Source organism: Lagenorhynchus albirostris, chromosome 12 (genome assembly GCF_949774975.1).
Source record: "Lagenorhynchus albirostris chromosome 12, mLagAlb1.1, whole genome shotgun sequence".
Taxonomy (NCBI): domain Eukaryota; kingdom Metazoa; phylum Chordata; class Mammalia; order Artiodactyla; family Delphinidae; genus Lagenorhynchus; species Lagenorhynchus albirostris.
Genome location: NC_083106.1, coordinates 26,479,254 through 26,501,155, shown reverse-complemented (window position 1 = coordinate 26,501,155; position 21,902 = coordinate 26,479,254). Strand labels below are relative to the sequence as shown.

Sequence of the window (21,902 nt, the reverse complement as noted above, 5' to 3'; positions counted from 1 at the left end):
GGACAAGGATGTCCACTCTCACCACTAATATTCAACATAGTTTTGGAGGTCCTAGCCACAGCAATCAGAGAAGAAAAAGGAATAAAAAGAATCCAAATTGGAAAAGAAGAAGTAAAACTGTCACTGTTTGCAGATGACATGATAGTATACATAGAGAATCCTAAAGATGCCACCAGAAAACTACTAGAGCTAATCAATGAATTTGATAAAGTTGCAGGATACAAAATTAATGCACAGAAATCTCTTGCATTCCTATACACTAATGATGAAAAATCTGAAAGAGAAATTAAGGAAACACTCTCATGTACCACTGCAACAAAAAGGATAAAATACCTAGGAATAAACCTACCTAGGGAGACAAAAGACCTGTAAGCAGAAAACTATAAACACTGATGAAAGAAATTAAAGATGATACCAACAGATGGAGAGATATACCATGTTCTTGGATTGGAACAGTCAATATTTTGAAAATGACTATACTACCAAAGCAATCTACAGATTCAATGCAATCCCTTTCAAATTACCAATGGCATTTTTTACAGAACTAGAACAAAAAAATCTTAAAATTTGTATGGAGACACAAAAGACTCCAAATAGCCAAAGCAGTCTTGAGGGAAAAAAACGGAGCTGCAGGAATCAGACTCCCTCACTTCAGACTATACTACAAAGCTACAGTAATCAAGACAATATGGTATTGTCACAAAAACAGAAACATAGATCAATGGAACAGGATAGAAAGCCCAGAGATAAACCCACGCACCTATGGTCAAATAACCTATGACAAAGGAGGCAAGGATATATGATGGAGAAAAGACAGTCTCTTCAATAAGTGGTGCTGGGAAAACTGGACAGCTTCATGTAAAAGAATGAAATTAGAACACTCCCTAACACCATACACAAAAATAAACTCAGACCTGAATGTAAGACCGGACACTATAAAACTCTTAGAGGAAAACATAGGAAGTACACTCTTTGACATAAGTCACAGCAAGATCTTTTTTCATCCACCTCCTAGAATAATGGAAATAAAAACAAAAATATACAAATGGGACCTAATAAACTTAAAAGCTTTGGCACAGCAAAGGAAACCACAAACAATACAAAAAGACAACCCTCAGAATGGGAGAAAATATTTGCAAATGAATCAACAGACAAAGGATTAATCTCCAAAATATATAAACAGCTTATGCAGCTCAATATTAAGAAAACAAACAACCCAGTCCAAAAATGGGCAGAAGACTTAAATGGACATTTCTCCAAAGAAGACATAAAAATGGCCAAGAAGCACATGAAAAGCTGCTCAACATCACTAATTATTAGAGAAATGCAAATCAAATCTACAATGAGGTATCACCTCACACCAGTTAGAAAGAGCATCATCAGAAAATCTACAAGCAACAAATGCTGGATAGGGTGTGGAGAAAAGGGAACCATCTTGCACTGTTGGTGTGAATGTAAATTGATACAGCCACTATGGAAAACAGTATAGATGTTCCTTAAAAAGCTAAAAATCGAATTACCATATGATCCAGCAATCCCACTACTGGGCATATACCCAGAGAAAACCATAATTGAAAAAGACACATGCATCCCAATGTTCATTGCAGCACTATTTACAATAGCCAGGTCATGGAAGCATCCTAAATGCCTATCGACAGACAAATGGATAAAGAAGATGTGGTACCTATATACAATGGAATATTACTCAGCCATAAAAAGGAACAAAATTGGGTCATTTGTTGAGACGTGGATGGATCTAGAGACTGTCATACAGAGTGAAGTAAGTCAGAAAGAGAAAAACAAATATCGTACATTAACACATATATGTGGAACCTAGAAAAATGGTACAGATGAACCAGTCTGCAGGGCAGAAATAGACACACACATGTAGAGAACAAATGTACGAACACCAAGGGGGGAAAGCAGGGGTGGGGTGGTGGGGTGGTGGTGGGATGAGTGGGGAGATTAGGATTGACATGTATGCACTGATGTGTATAAAATCGATGACTGATAAGAACCTTCTGTATAAAAAAATAAATTAAATTAAATTTTTTTAAAAATAAATAAAGTAATTTTAAAAAAAAAACCAAAACTGAAACCCCGACCAACTCAACTCAGTTGTGGTTTTTGAGGTAATCATCTTCTCACCCTGCCTGGCTAACAGAGGAAAGTAAGAGCCTTCTATGAGAGAAAATAAAATCTCCTCAGTCTCAATAATTCTTAAATACAAAATATATGGCATACAATAAAGAATTATGAGACATGCAAAGAGTCAGGAAAATGTGACCAATAAACAAAAGAGCAAAACAGACAAGAGACCTGCCTCACAGAAAATTCAGATGTTGGAGTTTGTAGACAAGAACTTTAAATAATTATTACAAATATGGTGAAGAAAATTAAGAAAGAAATGGACAAATGAATGAAAAGAGAAACAATTTTAACAGAGAGTTGAAATCTAAAAAAAGAGAATCAAATAATCTAGAACTAAAATGTACAATGCCTGAAAATAAGAGTTCATTGTATGTGTTTAATAGCAGACGACGCAGCAGAAGATAGATTTGGTGAAATGAAAAAAACAGGTCAATAAAAAATATCAAAACAGAAACAGGGAGAGAAAAAGGTAGGGGAAAAAACAAAACAGAGCATAAGAGACATGTGAGATATAGTTAAATGGTCTAACATATGTATTACTGTAGCCCCAGGAAGAGGAAAGAGAGAATACAGAACACAAGAAATATTTGAAGACATAAGGCCAAAAATATTCCAAACTGTTGAAAACATTAACCCACAGATCCAAAAAGGTCAGCTAACTTCAAGCACGATAAAATAATAAGTACAGCCTAAATGTTGAAACCAAAGACACAGAGGAAAATCTTAAAATCAGCCAGAAAGAAAAAGATACATTACTTTCCAAGGAGCAATACAATTGAGAGCTGACTTTGCAATACAAACTATGGAAGCCAAAAGATAATGCAACAACATCTTAAGAGTGATAAAAGGAAAAAGAAAAGGTGTAAGAAAGATGTGTTCATACAAACAAAAACTGGCAGAATTGGTTGCCAGCAGATCCGTATTACAGAAAATACTAAACGTATTCAGGCTGAAGAGTAGTGATTCCAGTTGGAAGCACTGAACTGCAGGAAGAGCATCAGAAAGGGTAAATATTTGACTATATATAAAAGATATTAACTAAACTATTAAATATTTACACTGCTCTAAGCTTCTTTCCTTGTTCAGGAAGTGGTAAAGTACAAATTTAAGGTAGACTGTAAAAGCCAAGGATGTGGATTGTCACCTCTAGGGAACTACTAAAAGCATAACATAAAAAGTATTACTAAAATGTTAATACATGATAAAATGTAATACTAAATTAATCGAAAAAATGGAGGGAATGGAGGATTAATGGAACAAAGAAGATATGAAATAAATAGAAAATAAATAGCAGGATGGTAAGACAACTACCAGTTACCACATTGAATGTAAATGACCTAAACATTCCAAATAAAAAAGACTTCTCAAATTTGATTTAAGAACAGCGGAAAAAAAAAAAAGAAAAAAAGAAAGAAACAGCTATAATGTATTTAAAAGAGACACACTTGAAATATAAGGATACAGTTAGGTTGAACGTAAAACGATGCATAAAAATGTATCACTCAACTACTAACCAAAAGAAATCTGTTGTGGTTATATATTAATATCAGACAAAACTAACTTTAAGGCAAAAATGATTGCAAGATATAAGGAGGAACATTTCATAATGATAAAAGGGTAAGTTCAACAGGAAGATTTATAATCCTAAACACACTTGTTAACATGGCTTCAAAATACACAAAGCAAAAACTGACAAAACTAAAAAATAGACAAATCTACATTCATAGTGGGAGATCTCAAAACACCTGTCTCAGTGATGATCAAACAAGCAGACAAAAAATATCAGTGAAGATGCAGAAAATTTGAATAACATGATTAATCAAGTTAATCTACCTGACTTATGTGGAACACTACACCCAACAACAGTGGACTATATCCTGGGCTATAAAGGCACCTCTCACAGAAATAGAATTAAACTAGAGAACAAGAAAGAAAGATATGTTTGTTAATTGGGCACCTACTCCTGAAGAACCCAGGGGTCGAAAAACTCACACTGAAAATTAAAAGGTATTTGATCTGAACAATATTGAAAGTTCAATATATCAAAACTTCTGGGATGCAGAACAATTTTTATCTTTAAATGCATATGCTGGGAAGGGAGCAAGGTTGAAAAATCAATGCTCTAAGCTTCCACCTAGAAATATAACAGCATATATTCCCACACAAAGTGGAAGGAGGGTATAATAAAGGAAAGAACAGAAATCAATGAAGTCGAAAATAGATGTGCAATAAAGAAAATCAACAGTGCCAAAAGTTGGTTCTAGGAGAAGATAAATAAAATTGATAAACTCCTAGGTAGGTAGACTGCTCATAAGAGAGAGAAAGAGAATACAAATTACTGTTATTCAAAAGTATCAGAAATGAAAAGTGGGACATTAGTATAGGTCCTACTAGCATTAAAAAGAAACTAAAAGTATATTTGGAATAACCTTATCCCAATAAATATGACAACTTAGGTGAACTGCAAAATTTTCTTGAAAATCACAGATTAGCATGACACAAGAAAAAGAAAGGAAACTGAATAGTTCTATATCTATTACAGAATTTATAGCAATCTGAAATTATTCTTTTTATCATCTATCTCCCACTATAGAATGTATGCTCTCTGAGAGCAGGGACCTTGTCCGTCTTGTTGAGTACTAAATCTCCAATGCCTGATCCATCAGGATGCCTGACTCATTGCAGGTGAATGAAGGAAAACTGTATCCACTTCTTACCAACAGCCAGGCTGAGACAAGTGATAAATACAGCAGGTCATATAAACTTCAAATAATCTATTCACTTCCCTAGTAATGTAAATCCTGACCTTGTTAAGACCATAGACCAGAAAGCTACATCCTTGGACCACATTACTAAATTGTGTACCATCTTCACCATATTACATTTTAATATTATTGGAATTCACTATTTAATAAAAAATATTGAAGATATTGTTTATATAGTTTTCATTGCTGCCTACTTAGAGTCTTACATGAGAAGCTCCTTTAATTTATTGCTAGGGAGGGTATAGTCTCCTCTGAAGAAGTGCCATATGATTCACTTTTCATGCTGTTACTAAAAAGCTTATTTTAAAGAGCACGTTGATCCTTATCACTGGAGTATCTGTGTTCCCTGGTGCTAACTTTCCATATATATTTTATCATTTCACTGTTTTTTGTTTTTTGCGGTACGCGGGCCTCTCACTGTTGTGGCCTCTCCCGTTGCAGAGCACAGGCTCCGGACGCACAGGCTCAGCGGCCATGGCTCACGGGCCCAGCCGCTCCGCGGCATCTGGGATCTTCCCGGACCGGGGCACGAACCCGTATCCCCTGCATCGGCAGGCGGACTCTCAACCACTGCACCACCAGGGAAGCCCTCACTGTTTTTCTAAAATTCAAACTTGATAAAAATAAATATAGATGCTACAATAATGAAACCATCCATTTCACCTGAAGATGATAAATTAGTCATTTTAGGGTAAATGTGCCAAGTATCAACAGCAAATCCCAGTGGCTTGCAAGTTTCTGTATCAGCTGGCTCAGCTCTGCCTGACATTGTTCTCCCTCTGGGACCCAGCCTGAAGGAGGGGCTTTCCCCAGAAAATGGCTAAGGAAAAGTAAACCTGGCACAGCCGCGACATAGCTTTTAAAGGTTCTGCTGATAAAGAGTATCAACCAACACACATGCCTGAACCTGGTGTCATGGGGTGGGAATATATCATCTTCCTATGAACAGGGACAGTGTATTTCTAACAATAATACAATATAGCCCTGATGATATTCTCTACCACAGGAAGCTGTGGGTACCACCAGATAGTAAAAGAAACAATAACAATAGCTGCCTGTCATGACTGGGCACCTACTGGGTACAGGCATTGTACCTGACACTTGGAGCGTAATATTTCTAATTCTGACAACTCTTTAAGGTAGGAAGGATTCTCTCAAGTTTACTAATCAGAACATTGAAGCATGGAAATAGTCAGTCACGCAATTTAAAAGTGGTTGAGCAGGAACTTTACCCAATTCTGCTGGATTCCAAACCTGAGCCCTCTTCTCTGTTTGACTCTACTTAACCTTTGGTGTGTGTTTAAAAAAAATTTTTTTAGTCCTTTTTCATTACCTCTGCTTTTGTTTTTGCTTTTTAGTAAAAGGGAGTTGGGTGAAATAGGAAGAATAATAATGAGAAATAAAAATAGAACTGCTTTTATATTAAGGATAAAGCTTGGATTCTATATACTACAGAAACAGGTATTGATATATTCTTGGAAAGAATGGTGTTTGTCACAAAATGTATTTGATCAATCTTATTAGACTATAAATTAATATTTTTAAAAGATTGATATGGCAATACTGATGAATGTGTCCATAAAAATGCACCAAAGACATTTCGTGTCATTGAAAACTTTACAGTTTAACTAGCAAGAAGATAAATGAACATGAACAATATGTTAGCTCTTACATAAAGAAATCTATAAACAGTGATTAATAGTGTAAAACTATCTATAAAAATAGAGAAGTAAAATGATTAGAGGTAAGTGAAGCTAAATTAAGACTTCATGAAGGAAACAAATCTTAAGGATGGAACCAGGCATCTTAAGAAAATTCTAGTGAGTATATTTGAGTAACTGTATGAAGTTATTTCCACTATTGTTGATTTTTTTCTATTTTAGTACTCAATATTTGTTGAAAGAGGATAAATAATTTGTATTCTTCAACTCATTATTACATTGAAGACTTTCAAAGCTTTTGTTCAAGTTTTCAAAGCAGCAGGTTTTTGTTCAAGGGCTGCCTTATATCAGCACTGTATTTGTCACCTGATTGTAAGCTAGCTAAGTGCTTGATAATGGAGTGATGAGTTCTTTATAATAAAGACATAGTTCACTTTTTGCATCTCTACTGAGCTGTTCAACAAAGTCAAGAATAAAGAAAATATTCTTGAATCAACTGTTTCGAGCTAAAGAGCATCTACTTTCCATCAAAGAAGAAACTGAGCTCAACTCAAGCTCCTTCTCTTTAGCTGTCATTTTCCTTCTTTGTGATACAACAGCCGTGATTCTTTCTGTGAGACACACAAGTAATTAAATTAGAATTTCACAGTGCCTTACATCTCCAGGGATATTTCTGAAATTATCAATCATAAAATAACTCAGAGGTAAAGCAAGACAGCATGGGATGAAAACTAGCGCCAAATCACTCTGTTGATCTGATCTGGAGATGGGGGGGAAACCCTCTCCAATTCAAACTACTTATTTGCATATGAGCTTTATTATTAAAGAAAAGTCAGGACGAAAAATCTAAAAACTCAAAATTCTAACTACCTTCTTTCAGTCCTTTTACTATTTGCATATTTTTTTCCACAAAAAGAGAATCATGCTATTTTAATAATCTGTTTTTTAATTTTCACATGATATCATGAAGCATGTTACTGTTAAATATTTGTTTAAAACCACAATTTTCTGGACTTCCCTGGTGGTCCAGTGGTAAAGAATCAACCTTCCAATGAGGGGACACAGGTTCGATCCCTGGCTGGGGAACTAAGATCCTTCATGCCGTGGGACAATTAAGCCTGAGTGTCACAACTACTGAGCTCGTGCGCCTCAACTAGAGCCCGTGTGCCACAAACTACAAAGCCCACGTGCCCTGGAGCCCGGAGGCCACAACTAGAGAGAAGGCCTGAGTGCCACAACAAAGAGCCCATGCGCCGCAATTAAGACCCGACGCAGCCAAAAAAATTTTTATAAAAAGAAGAAAGAAATTCACAAAACCCGAATTTTCTTCTGGGCATATACTCAAAAGAATTGAAAGCAGGACTCAAACAGATATTTGTACACCCATGTTCACAGCAGCATTTATTCACAATAGCCAAAAGGCGGAAACAAACCCAAGTGCCCACTGACAGGTGAATGGATAAACACCATGTGGTATATACATAAAATGGAATATTATTCAGCCTTTAAAAAGGAAATTCAGACACATGTTACAACATGGTGAACCTTGAGAACATCATGCTAAGTGAAATAAGCCATTCACAAAAAAGACAAATACTATATGATTCCACTTATATGAGATACTTAGAGTAGTCAAACTCAGAGAGACAGAAAGAAGAATGGTGTTTTCCAGGAGCTAGGGGGAGGGGAGAATCGAAAGCTGTTTAATGGGTACAGACTTTAAGTTTTGCAAGTTGAGATGGCTGTGGGTGAGCAGTGGTGATGAGAGCACAGCAGTGTGAATGTACTTAGTGCCACTGAATCATACACTTAAAATGGTCAAAATGGTAAGTTTTATTTATGTATATTTTTACCACCAACACACACAACTCTGAACGAATGATCTTCCATCACTCGGGGATGTTATCCTTCCATTCAACATTTTCCCTACTGTTGGACATTTAGGTTTCTTCCAATTTTTCATTACCATACAATTCAGTGTAGGAACATTATAAACACATCTTTGTTTCCATATCTGCTATTTTTTTAGGATAGTTTAAGAAGTACATAACTGGATTAAAGAACATGAATTATTTCAAGGCTCTTGATACATAATGCCAAACTGCGTTCCAGAAAGTTCTTACCAATTCACATTCCCAAGAGCAGTATAGGTGAGAGACTTTTATATCGCACCCATGTCAAATTAAAGTATTCTCGTCTCTTTTCATTCTTGCTAGTTGATAACAAGAAAGCACAGCTCAGGATTTTAGTGGGCACTTACCTGATTGCTCCTGAGAGTGAAGAGTTCTCATATGTTTATGACCAATCTAAACTCATCCTTCCAATAACTGCCAATTCCCTCAAATTAAAATGCAAAACCCATATTCTAAGAAGGCTGGGAAGATGGGAGGAGACAGATTCGGGAAAGCTCTGAAGGGGAGGTAGGGCCGGGGGTTTAAACTTATTCTTAAAAGATATGAAAAGCAGTGAAGGTTTAGGAAGAAGGGACTGACAGCAAAATACAGGGAAAGTCTAAACATTTAATAAAAAAGGAACAGTCATATTATCAATTATGGTTAATCTATTCAATAAAATGGATCCACTAAGCAAAATTTCCAGGGACAAAGAACTCTGCATAGTTGAAAAACTCCCCAAGCAATTCTGATATCCAGCCAGGCCTGGAAACAATTGCTTTGGTTCACTAAGTGAAATCACCCCTATTCTTCCAAATGCTCCTTCCTTTTCATCATAATGCCTGGCAAACATCTAGTTCTCTCACTCATCCCTCTGACAACTGGGTTACAGAAGGCAAGCCTTAGCTTCTCTCCTTAGGTGCATGCTGCTCATTAGCCACAATTAGAAAACCTCCACAGTGACTTATTCAATATGACCATTCTTGGACTTCGACTTGGTCATGCCACAACAGAGCTTCACGCAATCTGTCATCTGTTGAATCCCATATTAAATCAAGGTCAAGGCCTGAGAGCAATGCACCAGGGCACTTGTTTACAAAGTAATCATGGGCACACTCTGTTTTACCCAAATCTCCAGGTCATCCTGGAATTGCTGGTCCCTTAAGAGCCATCTACATCTGGACACCAATGAGCTGGGTGTCACGCTGAGTTATGAAGAACTCTTCAGGTTTTGTGCTCTAAGGACAAAAATCATCCAAAATTTGGAAACTCACTTATAGAGACAACCAAGGACTAAACAAAACTGTCAGTGAAATAATGGTGAGATAAAACTCTGGGACGGGGGAAGAGGGTGGTAGAAATAGAGATAACACAGAGAAAGATATCTCAAAACCAAGAAAAAGAAAAAAGGGCTAATCTGGCAAATGGAAAATAGACATTGGTCTTTATTTGTATGTCGATTGGTTTGTTACATAACTCTTCCAAAGTAAAGCCAACCCCATTAATCATGTAAAAACTAAACAGTTATTAGGCCCGCATGACTGTTTGAATAGCACTGTCACTGACGTAAAAGAAAATTAGTCGATAAGGCAAAGCTGTCTGTTCTTTCCCAAGTTACTATGGAAAAATGAACGTATTAATGCTAAAAACAGACTTAATGCTTTTAATTTCCTGGCTACAGATCTTTTTTGGCATTACAACAGGGAGACATGATTATGCTAATACAGTATAGGTACCTAATTCCCTTTCAAAATTCTGAAAATGACTTCCTATCTCCCCTCAAGAATACCATGATCTCTAAAATCAAATATGATTTCAAGCAATCAGTGCCTATCCCAGGTGACCCCATGACAGCTATGGTATTGATATATGAAATTCTAGCAAGTCCTATGTACAACGTATACAGACTTTCTTTTCCCTCATTAGCTAAAATGTTCAACTAGATCCAGAAATAAGAGAAAGGAAACTCAGGCATATTTTGGGAAAAAGGAATCTAATCAATATCCATTAATCTAGTCAATGTCCATTTTGAACATGGACAAATATAACATTATATAAAGAAATACAAAATATTTTCTCATATTATATACTAAGGATATAACTCCAAGGGCCTACTAAATTCCAGGACTTGAACATATGTTGCTTCATTTAATCTCTCAAACAGAGCATCTATTCCTCCTAAAGTGATGAGTTTAAACCATTTGTAATAATGCCGTCTTCCTTGCTAGTGACTTGTGTAGTGCTGCAGTGATGATGAAATACTAGAAGCATAAAGAAATGTAAGGAAAGTGTGGGGTAGGTTTTTATGAGTGTTTTCTGAGTCCTAAGAAAAAGATACAAAAAGTGATGGCCTACTTTTCTCCCATCTCAGACCTGGCATAGCTAAGTTTGACAACTGAAATGGCCACAGCCCCTTACAACTCTAAGAAGGCCAGACTGAGGGCAGAGCCACCCACAGCAATAACAAGGAAACAGACTTGGCTGACATTTTTAAGCTGCCGACTCAACCTAAACCAGACCCAGCCCTATCTCTGGACTTCATGTTTTAGAAGTTACATTTTCTTATTGCTTAAGCCCATTGGAGTAAGGTATTCGGCTACTTTTAGGATGCTAAGAACATTTCTAATTCATCTAGGTAGGTATTATTCTTATTTTTCAAATAAGAAAACTGAATTTCCTAAAGGTTAAGTAATTTGCCTAAGATCACACTGTTTCCAAGTACTGAGTCAACATTTATTTCATGCCGGTCTCCCAAAAGTCCAGGCCTCCTCAACAAAACAGTACAGATATTCCTAGAAATGTTTGTTCCTAGAAATTCCAGGAAAGTGAGCCTAGGATGTAGTAAAAACAACACTGGATCTGAAAAAATTGTACTTGAAATTTTATTAATCACAAAACATCAAGAAATTCACTTAAGTTCTTTGAGTTTCACTTGCCTTAGTTGTAAAATGGAAAGAAAAATGTCAGCCTTGCCTACTTTACAAGGTGTGTTAAGCCTCCAGTGGTTAATAACATATACAAAAACCTTATGTGAACTCTAATGTTTAAGCGATTGATTATTATTTCTACCTATTGAATAAATACTGCATATATCAAAACGTTCTAAGTCATTCTACATATGAATTCAGCATAACTTCTTTGTGGTTATTTCTTTTTCAGATTAGGTTAAAAAAGAAGTTGTAGAGATAATCTTGACAATGAACCTTCCATGACCTCCAAGTCACGGGCCATAATATTGCTTTGGGTCATTCCATTTCAGTCTGTCACTTCAGAAACTCCGTGGGTTTTGTTTTCTGCGTTACTTTGGTTTTTTGTTTTTTTAGGATGTAAGTCTAGGCTCTCGGGTCACAATATTTCCTTTGAAAGCTGGCTATCCTCCCAGCTTCACTCTCTTGCCTCGCTCTTTTTTTTCCTTTTTTTTTGGCCGCACCTTGCAGCATGTGGGATCTTAGTTCCCCTACAGGGGATCGAACCCATGCCCCCTGCAGTGGAAGCTGAGTTCTAACCACTGGACCGCCAGGAAAGTCCCGACCTTGCTCTTGATTCTATAGTAGCCCCAAACATCCTCAAACCAGCACTTGTGACAGGTACCACTGCTGCTTTCTTTAACTTATATTTAACTTTATATTGACAAGCCATGATAAAAAAAGCTACAACCGTTTAATAACTAAAAGTCAAACTCAGTTTAGTTACCTAAAGATCAAAGAGGTATTTTTCATACCTTAACTTGGATTATAGAAACTTACATACAGAAAAATATTAGCATTATTTTAGCCATCCGCAAGAGCTTCAGTGACCAAAAATAATTAAGGAAGTGACAATGAAAAACATCAAATGTTAGAGAACTACTCTTTTTTTATACTTAAATCAGCAGGATGTGTTCCTTTAAACCACTCACCCTCTGTCCCAGATAAGCTTCAACAAGTAAAGTTTGTTCTACAACATATTACTATTCTCCAAACTTAAAAAAAATCTAAACCATAAACTTTTTTCTTATTTTGTATTTTTGCATTCTGAATCCCAAGTAAACCTCTCAGAAAATAGACCTGCATTAGAAGATCTCCCAAAAAGTAAAAAAGTGCCCTGATAATAGTACTCATACCAAACACAATGAATGCTCAGAGGAGTGTCAAGCTTTCTCCCTGTGGTGTAAGTCAGGAACAGTAAACTCATTAAAGATGTTAAAAAGGGAAATTTCGGGACTTCCCTGGTGGCGCAGTGGTTGGGGGTCTGCCTGCCAATGCAGGGGACACGGGTTCGAGCCCTGGTCTGGGAAGATCCCACATGCCGCGGAGAAACTAAGCCCGTGCACCACAACTGCCAAGCCTGCACTCTAGAGCCCACGATCCACAACTACTGAGCCCACACACCACATCTGCTGAGGCCTGCGCGCTCTAGAGCCCGTGCTCTGCAACAAGAGAAGCCACCACAATGGGAAGCCCGCGCACCACAACGAAGAGTAGCCCCCACTTGCTGCAACTAGAGAAAGCCCTCACTCAGCAACAAAGACCCAACACTGCCAAAAATAATAAATAAATTAAAATAAATTTTTTTAAAAAAAGAAGGGAAATTTCAAGAAAGAGTTCTATGTGCCATTGTAATCCCACCTGCTTGGGCCTCTTTTTCTATTGAGCGGAAGCTCTTATCCAAAACTTCCCATGCTCAGTAGATGACTGTCCATTCAAGCCAACAGAAAATGATTCAGGCTATGGAAACTGTCCATGAAAAGAAGCTTTAGGGACTGACTGCCTGCCACTCACTCCTTATCCCATTGCGGCACTTGACGAGTGAAAGCTCAGAGGATTATGGGTCAAAAAAGGTCAGTTGCAACAACTCTCTGGGACTCAGGAAATGCATAATCCTGGGTAAGTCTGGCCAGATGCCTAATAACCTCGGTAATGCCCTCTTAGGTCAGCACCTTGACAACGTGCTTTTACTTCTCAGCTCTAACAGAAAGGGAGGTTACAGATGATGCCAACACACCAATACGAATGAGTGTGTTTGCAGGACTGTGGGAGTTGGATTGAAACACTAAGAAATACTGAAGTGGCTTTACAAGTGTGAAGGCATGAAAAAAACACCCATTTTAAAATAGGGGGGAATCGTTCTTAACGACCTGTAGGACAAATGGGTATGATGATAATAATGGCAGGTTATGGACAGATAATCTACAGTAGAAGTGACATTCTTATATTACTCGATAAATCAGTGAGTGACACAGCCAGGTCAACTCCTAAGGCTCTTACCATGAAAAGGCTTTGAGTTCTAACTGCCTTCACTGTTCTTACTAGAAAATTAATGAGGGCTTCCCTGGCGGCGCAGTGGTTGAGAGTCTGCCTGCCAATGCAGGGGACACAGGTTCGAGCCCTGGTCCAGGAGGATCCCACGTGCTGCGGAGCAGCTGAGCCCATGCGCCACAACTACTGAGCCTGCGGTCTAGAACCTGTGTGCCACAACTACTGAGTCCACGTGCCTAGAGCCCGGCTCTGCGGCGAGAGAGGCCACCACAATGAGACGCCCGTGCACCGCAGTGGGGGGTGACTCCCTGCTTGCCGCAACTAGATAAAGCCCGCACAGCAACAAAGACCCAACACAGCCAAATATAAATAAATAAAATAAATTTAAAAAAAAGAAAATTAATGAATAGCTTAAAATGAAATAATAAAAAACTGACATCTTCAATTTGACCTGAAAACTTTGAACACAAAGATCTTTTGAGAGACAGTTAATGTAGTTAATGTTCCTCAGCTAAATGGGAACCATTGAAAAGGAGCCAGAACTGGGAAGTATAGAAAGTTAAAACAAAAACGCAACCAGAAAAAAAAAACTTGTGTTCCTTTATTGAACTTTATGTGACCTTGAAAGCTCTCAGTAGTCTAAACTGGTTTTTCAAATGGGGAAACACTTCTATTTTATTCCTGTGCACGATGCACATTAACTTCATAAGATGTGTTCCATTTGAATCTGCTGACCATGAAAATCAGGCTTTTAAAAATTACCTATGCATTTCATTATCACTGCCAAATCAAAGCATTTATACCAGCACAGTGCTTCCAAATAGCAGATTCTAATTCTCCTACAATTAAGAATCTTCTAAAAGTGGAAATCTTCTGGTAATAGAAAGGTTGCATGGTTACATTTCTCTTTTATAACATCAGGGAAAAAACTGGTTAAGAGAAATGGTAAAACTCTCTGAATTGCAGTAACAATTTATAATACGAATTTAAAAGTCCAAACCAAAGCCGTCAATGAAAATCTAGGAAGTTTTCCTCCCTTATTATAACCTATTATCCCGATTTCAGGCCACCATTAAACTGTTAAGGTGATACAAGATTTTGAAACGTTAAGATTTCTGTTTCACAATTTTAAAAAAGTTATGCTCTCATAACACCTGAACTAAGTCAACTTCCTTTTTTTTTTAATTGAAGTATAGTTGATTTACAATGTTGTGTTAATTTCTGCTGTACAGAAAAGTAATTCAGTTATACATGTGTATATATATGTTCTTTTTTATGTTCTTTTCCATTATGATTTATCATATGATATTGAATATAGTTCCCTGTGCTACACAGTAGGACCTTGTTGTTTATCCATTCCGTATATAATTACATCTGCTAACCCCAAACTTCAAATCCATCCCTTCCCCAACCCCCTCCCCCTTGGCAACCACAAGTCAGTTCTCTACATCTGTGAGTCTGTTTCTGTTTTGTAGATGGGTACCTGTGTGTCATGCTTTACATTCCACATATAAATGATATCATATGGTGTTTGTCTCTTTCTGTAAGTCAACCTCCTTTAATATTTTTTTTAAATCAGGCACTCTTTGGGGAACATTTTAGAAATACTAAAAAGTACAGAAGGATAATATAAGCAACACTTCCCACTGATATACCCACCACTCAACTTAAGAAATAAAATGTTTTAAATATTCTTGCAGCTGCATATGAAGCATTTCACGATCCCTTTTTACTCCTTCCCCACTGGTAACTATTTTACTGAATTGGGAATTTATGATGTGTCTCTACTTTTACTAGATGTGTATGACTGTTTTTAAAGTTTCTATAGATGAAATCATACTCTATGTATCCTGCCATTTGGTTATTTTGCTCAACTCTTTTAAGATTTTTTTTTTTATGTTTTAACTTTTATGTAGAGAAACTTCAAGAATTTCTCTAGGGTATAAACTAGGAATAGATCTGCTGGATCTAGGGAAGGCTAACTGTCAACTTTCCTTGATAATACCAAAATCTTTAAGTAGTCATAAGATTTTCTACCACAACCAGCAGTGGACTAGGACTCCCATTTCTCAAACATCCTTGCCAACAACTGACAATGTCAAATTCATAAATTTTTGTTAATCTTCACAGTGTAAAATGGTATGTCTGTTTTAGCTTGTAGGTAGAGCATTTTTTGTATTTTTTAAAAATATGTTTGTTGGCCATTTGTGATTCCTCTTTTGTGAGTGATCTGTTCTTCTCCTATGCCCATTTTTAATCTTTTTTCTTTCTTTCTTAAGTATTTTTAGGAGTTATTTATATATATTGAATATAAATCCCATATTGGTTACATGCATTGCTCTCTGCCTGTGGTTTATTTTTTTACTTTGTTGATGATATCTTTTCTACATATTCATAAATACTTTTACCATTTTCAGTGCTCTACATGCCTTCTAACAGTTCCATGTTTCCATCTGGTATCACTTCCCTTCAACCTAAAGATTTTCCTTTAACATTTTTTGTAGTAAAGGTCTGTTGGCAACAAATTATCTCAGTTTTTTATTTACCAAGAAATATCCTTATTTCACCCTCACTTTTGAAAGACAGTATCACTGGGTAGAGACATCTTGGTTGACCGTTTTCTGCTTTAAGTACTTTAAAGATGTTATTCCATTGTCTTTGGCTTCATTCTGATTAAAAGTCAGAACTCACTCTTTCCCTTGAATATAATGTATCTTTTTTCCTGGCTGCATTTATGATATGTTCTTTAATTTTGTTTTACAGGAATCTGACTATGAGGTGCTGAGGAATGGATTTCTTTGTATTTACCCTGCTTGGGTTTCTGCTGAGCTTCCTAGATCTGTGGGCTGTTTTTGTTTGTTTGCTTGATCAGATTTGGTTAATATTTGGTCACTAATTCTTCAAATATTTTTCCTGATATATCATCTCTCTTCTCTACTTCTCAGACTCCAATAACGTATGTTAGACTGCTCAATGCTATTCCACAGGTCACTGAGACCATTAATTTCTTTCTCAATCTTTTTCTTTTCTCTGTTTCAGTTTGAATGATTTCTAATCACCTGTTTTCAAGTTTATTGATCCTTTCTTGTATTGTGTCCTATTTATTAATCCCATTAGATGGAATTTTGACTTTGAATACTATATTTTCAGTTCTAGAATTTCCATTTGGTTCTTCTCCAGTTTACATTTATCTCCTATAATTCTTCATATTTTCACCCATAATATCCATCTTTTCCAGTAGTCTCTTCAACATATTTATCATTGTTATTTTAATATCCTTCTCTGCTAATTCCAAAATCTTTGTTCTCTGTGGGTCTACTTCTATTGACTGATTTTCTTTTTACTATGCATCATACTTTCCTATCTCTTCACAAATCTAGTAGCTTCTGATGGTGTAGTAGACATTTTGGATGATATGTTGTAGAGAGTTTGGATTCTGTTATCTTCCTCTTAAGAGTGTTGAATTTTGTTCCAACACACAAATAAATCACTGGCAGTTCACCTTGTTCATGTGGAGTCTTGGTTTTAGGTTTTATTAGGGTGGCTCTGTTTTGGTTTTCCTCTTAATTTTCCTTAGTCCTGGGATGTAGTTTTTTTATTCTGAAGTCTTGGACCTTCTGGAGTTTCAGTGGAAAGCTCAAACTGTTTACCCAAGCCCCTTTGACTTGGTGAGGTTCAAACTCCAAACTCTGTCTCTCCTGCATTACACAACTGCTGAAATCTCTGTTCAGCTCCAGCCTTCTGGCTGCTATTTTCCACTGGACTCCTTTGAGTTTTACCCACATGTGCACATGTCAGGGGTCAGCCAAGAATGGAAGGGCAGTTTATACTTATATTTTGGGCTCTCTCTGTGGCTCCTTCATTTAGGGGGTCTATCACTCAATTTCCAGGCACTCTGGCAGCCTCAGACTAACTCCTCCAACCAGTGAAACTATGATTTTCATCTTAAATTCTAACCACCCTGTACCTGCAGATCAGAGAGCTCTCTCAAAGGAAAAAGCATTTAAAAGTGGATCTTATCTAATGTAGTACCCTTCATCTAAAGATCTAAAACTCTTCAGTTTCTTACTATCTTTAGTCACTCTTCAGTGCTTTCAAACTTTTTTTTAAGTGTTTTTCCAATGTTTATAATTGTTATTGGCAGGACGATCAGTGCAATGGAACCTACTCTTTCCAAAAGACAGAACCTTGATGAGCAGATGCAAATTTTAGTGGACTCTAGTTTTCCCAATCTTTTATGGTTTATGGTATTAAAAATACCTTGTTTAAGAAATTCTTTCCTAACCCAAAGTCATAAATTCAGTTTGTATGTTTTATTCTAAAAATATTTTTTCTAAAGGTTTTTTTTAAAAAAATTTTTGATCTTTAATTCACTTGGATTTTATTTTCTGTGCATGGGTTAGACTAGGGATTCATTTTTATTTTACAAGCAGATAAACAAATTTTCCCAGTACCATTCCTGAAGAGTCTATTCTTTCCACTCTGGCTCATGAAGCATACCATGTCATAAATCTAGTCTCAAATCTATATATCTCAGTCTGTTCCAGCCTCTCTCTTCGGTTCCAGTGTTTTATTTGTCTATGCTTGCACTCATACTGCAACATCTTAATTATTACATTGTAATAGTATGTCTTGTTATCTGGGAGAGCAAGTCCCTCTACCTTGTTCTCCAAAATTGCTTTGCCCATTCTTGGCTCTTTAGTTTTTCACATAAATTTTAGAATCAATTTGTTGAATTACATGAAAAGCCCTGCTGTGGAGAATTAACATCTTTAAAATATCAAGTCTTCTCATCCACAAACTTGGTGTGTATATATATATATATATATATATATATATATATATTTTTTTTTTTTTTTTTTTTTTTTTTTTTTTTGCGGTACGCGGGCCTCTCACTGTCGTGACCTCTCCCACCGCGGAGCACAGACTCCGGATGCGCAGGCTCAGCGGCCACGGCCCATGGGCCCAGCCGCTCCGCGGCATGTGGGATCCTTCCAGACCAGGGCACGAACCCGTGTCCCCTGAATTGGCAGGCGGACTCTCAACCACTGTGCCACCAGGGAAGCCCAAACTTGGTATATTTTTCCACTCAGGTCTTCTTTCATGTCTCTTGAATTTTCCCCCAAATTTTATTTTTATTGTATTATACTTTAGAATATCTTTTAAAATTCTTTTTTCTCAAATCATTATCTATTCAACCAATTTATCCCATTTTACTCTGCCTTATTAAATGAATTCCAACAAAATTATTTACTAAAGCTATAAATTGTGAGATTTATTTCATAATACACAATCAAAAGGATAATAACAATAATTTAACACTCATTTGCAAACAATTTTTTATGTTATGGATTTATCAAGTATCTTATCCTGTGCACTTACCAAGAAGCTCCATGGTCTCTACTTTCAGAATCCATGAAATTAGAGTCCAAAAATATATCTTTGTAGATTCGACCAACGAGGCAATACATATCTGAAGCAACTTGCCCTTCACTTTGCACCAGGGGAATCATAATGTCAAGAGCTTTTGCTCTATCTCCAGGGAGATTTCTCCTAAGGTAGAGGAGGGAAACATCATTGTTTCAGTATAGATTACAGAAGCAGTTTAGGCCAATTATCTTTTTAAAACTCTATTTAATATATTGATTCACATTAGTGAAGTTTGGCAAGATAAAAATAACAATTATATTTTGAGAGTCTTCTGTAAATCTTTTTATCCTATTGCATGTCTACTGCGTCTAACAAGGATTTCTTTTGAGTTGCTTTTCTGCTAATGGTGATAGATTTGTGCTTATCCATCCATAGTCCTTCCAATTTCCCTGCAGTCTCTGTGCAAATTTAAGTTGATGCAGTGAGATTAGGAATGCAGTCTGTGGCCTTGAATGGGGTAGAGTCAAGGAATCCAAACAGAGACAAAACCCTGATGCTATAGGTTTCAATGGCTTTTACTCTGAAACACTGAGCAAACTAAGTCACAGACAATACCAACAATCCAACTTTAACCCAAGAGTCACTTATCTTCTACACATGACCAACTGATTATCTAAGGAAGCTGCTTTATCTAGCTCATTTTAAAATCAGCGAGTACATATAGATTGTTCTCAAAGATTAAAATTCTCTTAAGAATTATTTCTTGAACCTTGAAAGCATTGTGCTAAGTGAAGGAAGCCAGTCACAAAGACTACATGTGTATGAGCTCATCATATGAAATGTCCAGAGTAGGCAAATCTATGGAGACAGAAAGTAGATTTGTGGTTGCCTAGGTCTGGGGGGTTTGAGGGGAAATGGGAGGGTGACTGTTAATGGGGAGGGGGTTTTTTTTGGTGGTGATACAAATGTTTTAAAAGTCTTGGTGTTCATGGTCACACAACTCTGTTAATACACTAAAATCCACTGAATCACAGTACACTTTAAATAAAATTGTATGGTATATGAATTATATTTCAATAAAACTGCTATATAAAAAGAGTTATTTGTATTCTCAACTACTATTTTAAATCCTTCTGTGCGTGAAATTCCTTTTTACACTTTGTACTAAATACCTTGAGTTTAGAATAATGCTGCATACAAATACATTTATCATTTCATTCTATTCTATTTTAGGAAAGACAGAGACAAACTATGGATAAAGGAAAATATAAGAGGCTCTATGGACTTTCATTTTTCATTTCAATATAGAATATATTTCATTCCATCTTTCATTTCATCTTTCAAAAAGGATTTATTTGAAAACCAGTTGGAACAGATAATCTCTGGAGGTTTCTTCTCACTCTGCCAAATCTAAAGAAAAAGATGTTTAATAAACGGGGAGATAAAATAGACTTTCATTATACATGTAGTGATAAAGTTAGCAATTTCTAGAGTTTGGGTAGATAAAAAAGGAAACACACAATCTCTGGTTAAAGAGCATGCTGACTTTTCTTTGGAGACAAAGGCAGGAGAACCTAGTGATGAAGAACAGAAATACCAGCATCAGCTAGATCTGAGTTTGAGCCCCAGTTTTATGATATGCTTACTCCACCTCTTCAGTTTCCTCATCGGTAAACTAATTAAGCCTTCATGGCAAATGAATGATAGATGTGAGGTCCCTTCCCTTTTTCTTTTTATCATTCTCTCCAGTTGTAGTAATTACATACATATTCAACTCTCCGCCACGGCAGAGAACAGCACAACTAAGTTTTGGACAGTTCAGTGCTCTAGGCCTCTCTATGGCCAGCGCAGGGATGATCCTCCACGGTGACTCTGGGTAGAAAGTGGCACTGAGGCAGGTGCCAGCCATGATGCCAACAGAAGGCGTGGAGGCAGGACTGGAAGCAGCAGTGTTAGTCCTGGTCCTAGAAGATTCATGGACACATGACCTAAAATGCGGCCCACAGAGTTTTAATTATAATTAGGTATGTTCAGGGCAATCCCAGTGAACATATTCTCTGGTTAGGAATATGTTCACCTAGATATAACTATCCCTACTCTAGTTACTTTTTGTGTAAATAATCATTTGGTGTTGAGTATATTTAAAGATAACATCATATCCATGGAATTTAAAAAATCCTAAAAAATATATAAATAGCAAATACAAATTTTGACAGAGAAGAAAAAGAATTTTTAGAATTTAAATATACAAGCATTGAGGGACATTTTTTTACTGACAAAAAAGTCAGAAAAAATCAGAATGCATGCTTCCTATATTTTACATGGTTGAAGTAGAAATATTAACATTAAATTCTAATAGGGAGTGGTTGCAAGGCTATAGCAAAAACATACCATAGAAAGAATATGGAGGTTAAAAAATAAAATGTTAGCACGTTGTGGATGGAAACTTTTTCTTCTTACCTATTCAGTGCAAATGCATAATGAAACTTCACATGGTGATGGGAGGCCAAATCAAAGGTTGGCAGCTTTTCTAAAGTCTCTACGAGCTTCACAATAGAATCATAGTCCTTTTAAACAAGAGGAGAATAACATAGAATTAAACCATTGGGAGAAAGTCCTGACAATGAAATGCCTTTGGCCAGCCAGCTACCTGAATCTGAGAAGGGCATTTAAAAAATGAACTAGAACCCACGGAATACTCTGAAGAATCTAAAACCAAGAAGAAACTGTTTGTTTGTTTGTTTAAATAAGGGATTTGGATTATATAGATAAAACATTAGAAATATTGAGTTACCACATCTGACCTAAAAAACGATAAACCATCTA

The 21,902-nt window shown here is 36.5% G+C and overlaps 1 protein-coding gene across 3 annotated transcripts in view; it reads right to left on the bottom strand.

The window, feature by feature from the left end:
- Positions 1–21,902, bottom strand: part of MAP3K5 (mitogen-activated protein kinase kinase kinase 5) — a 214,427-nt gene that overhangs the window by 102,742 nt on the left and 89,783 nt on the right. For all 3 annotated transcript variants that reach the window (XM_060167802.1, XM_060167804.1, XM_060167803.1), the window contains exons 6-7: positions 21,537–21,643; positions 19,089–19,259 (exon numbers count right to left, since the gene is read on the bottom strand). In XM_060167802.1, coding sequence (XP_060023785.1) covers positions 19,089–19,259; positions 21,537–21,643 — 278 coding nt within the window. The remainder of the gene's footprint in view (positions 1–19,088; positions 19,260–21,536; positions 21,644–21,902) is intronic.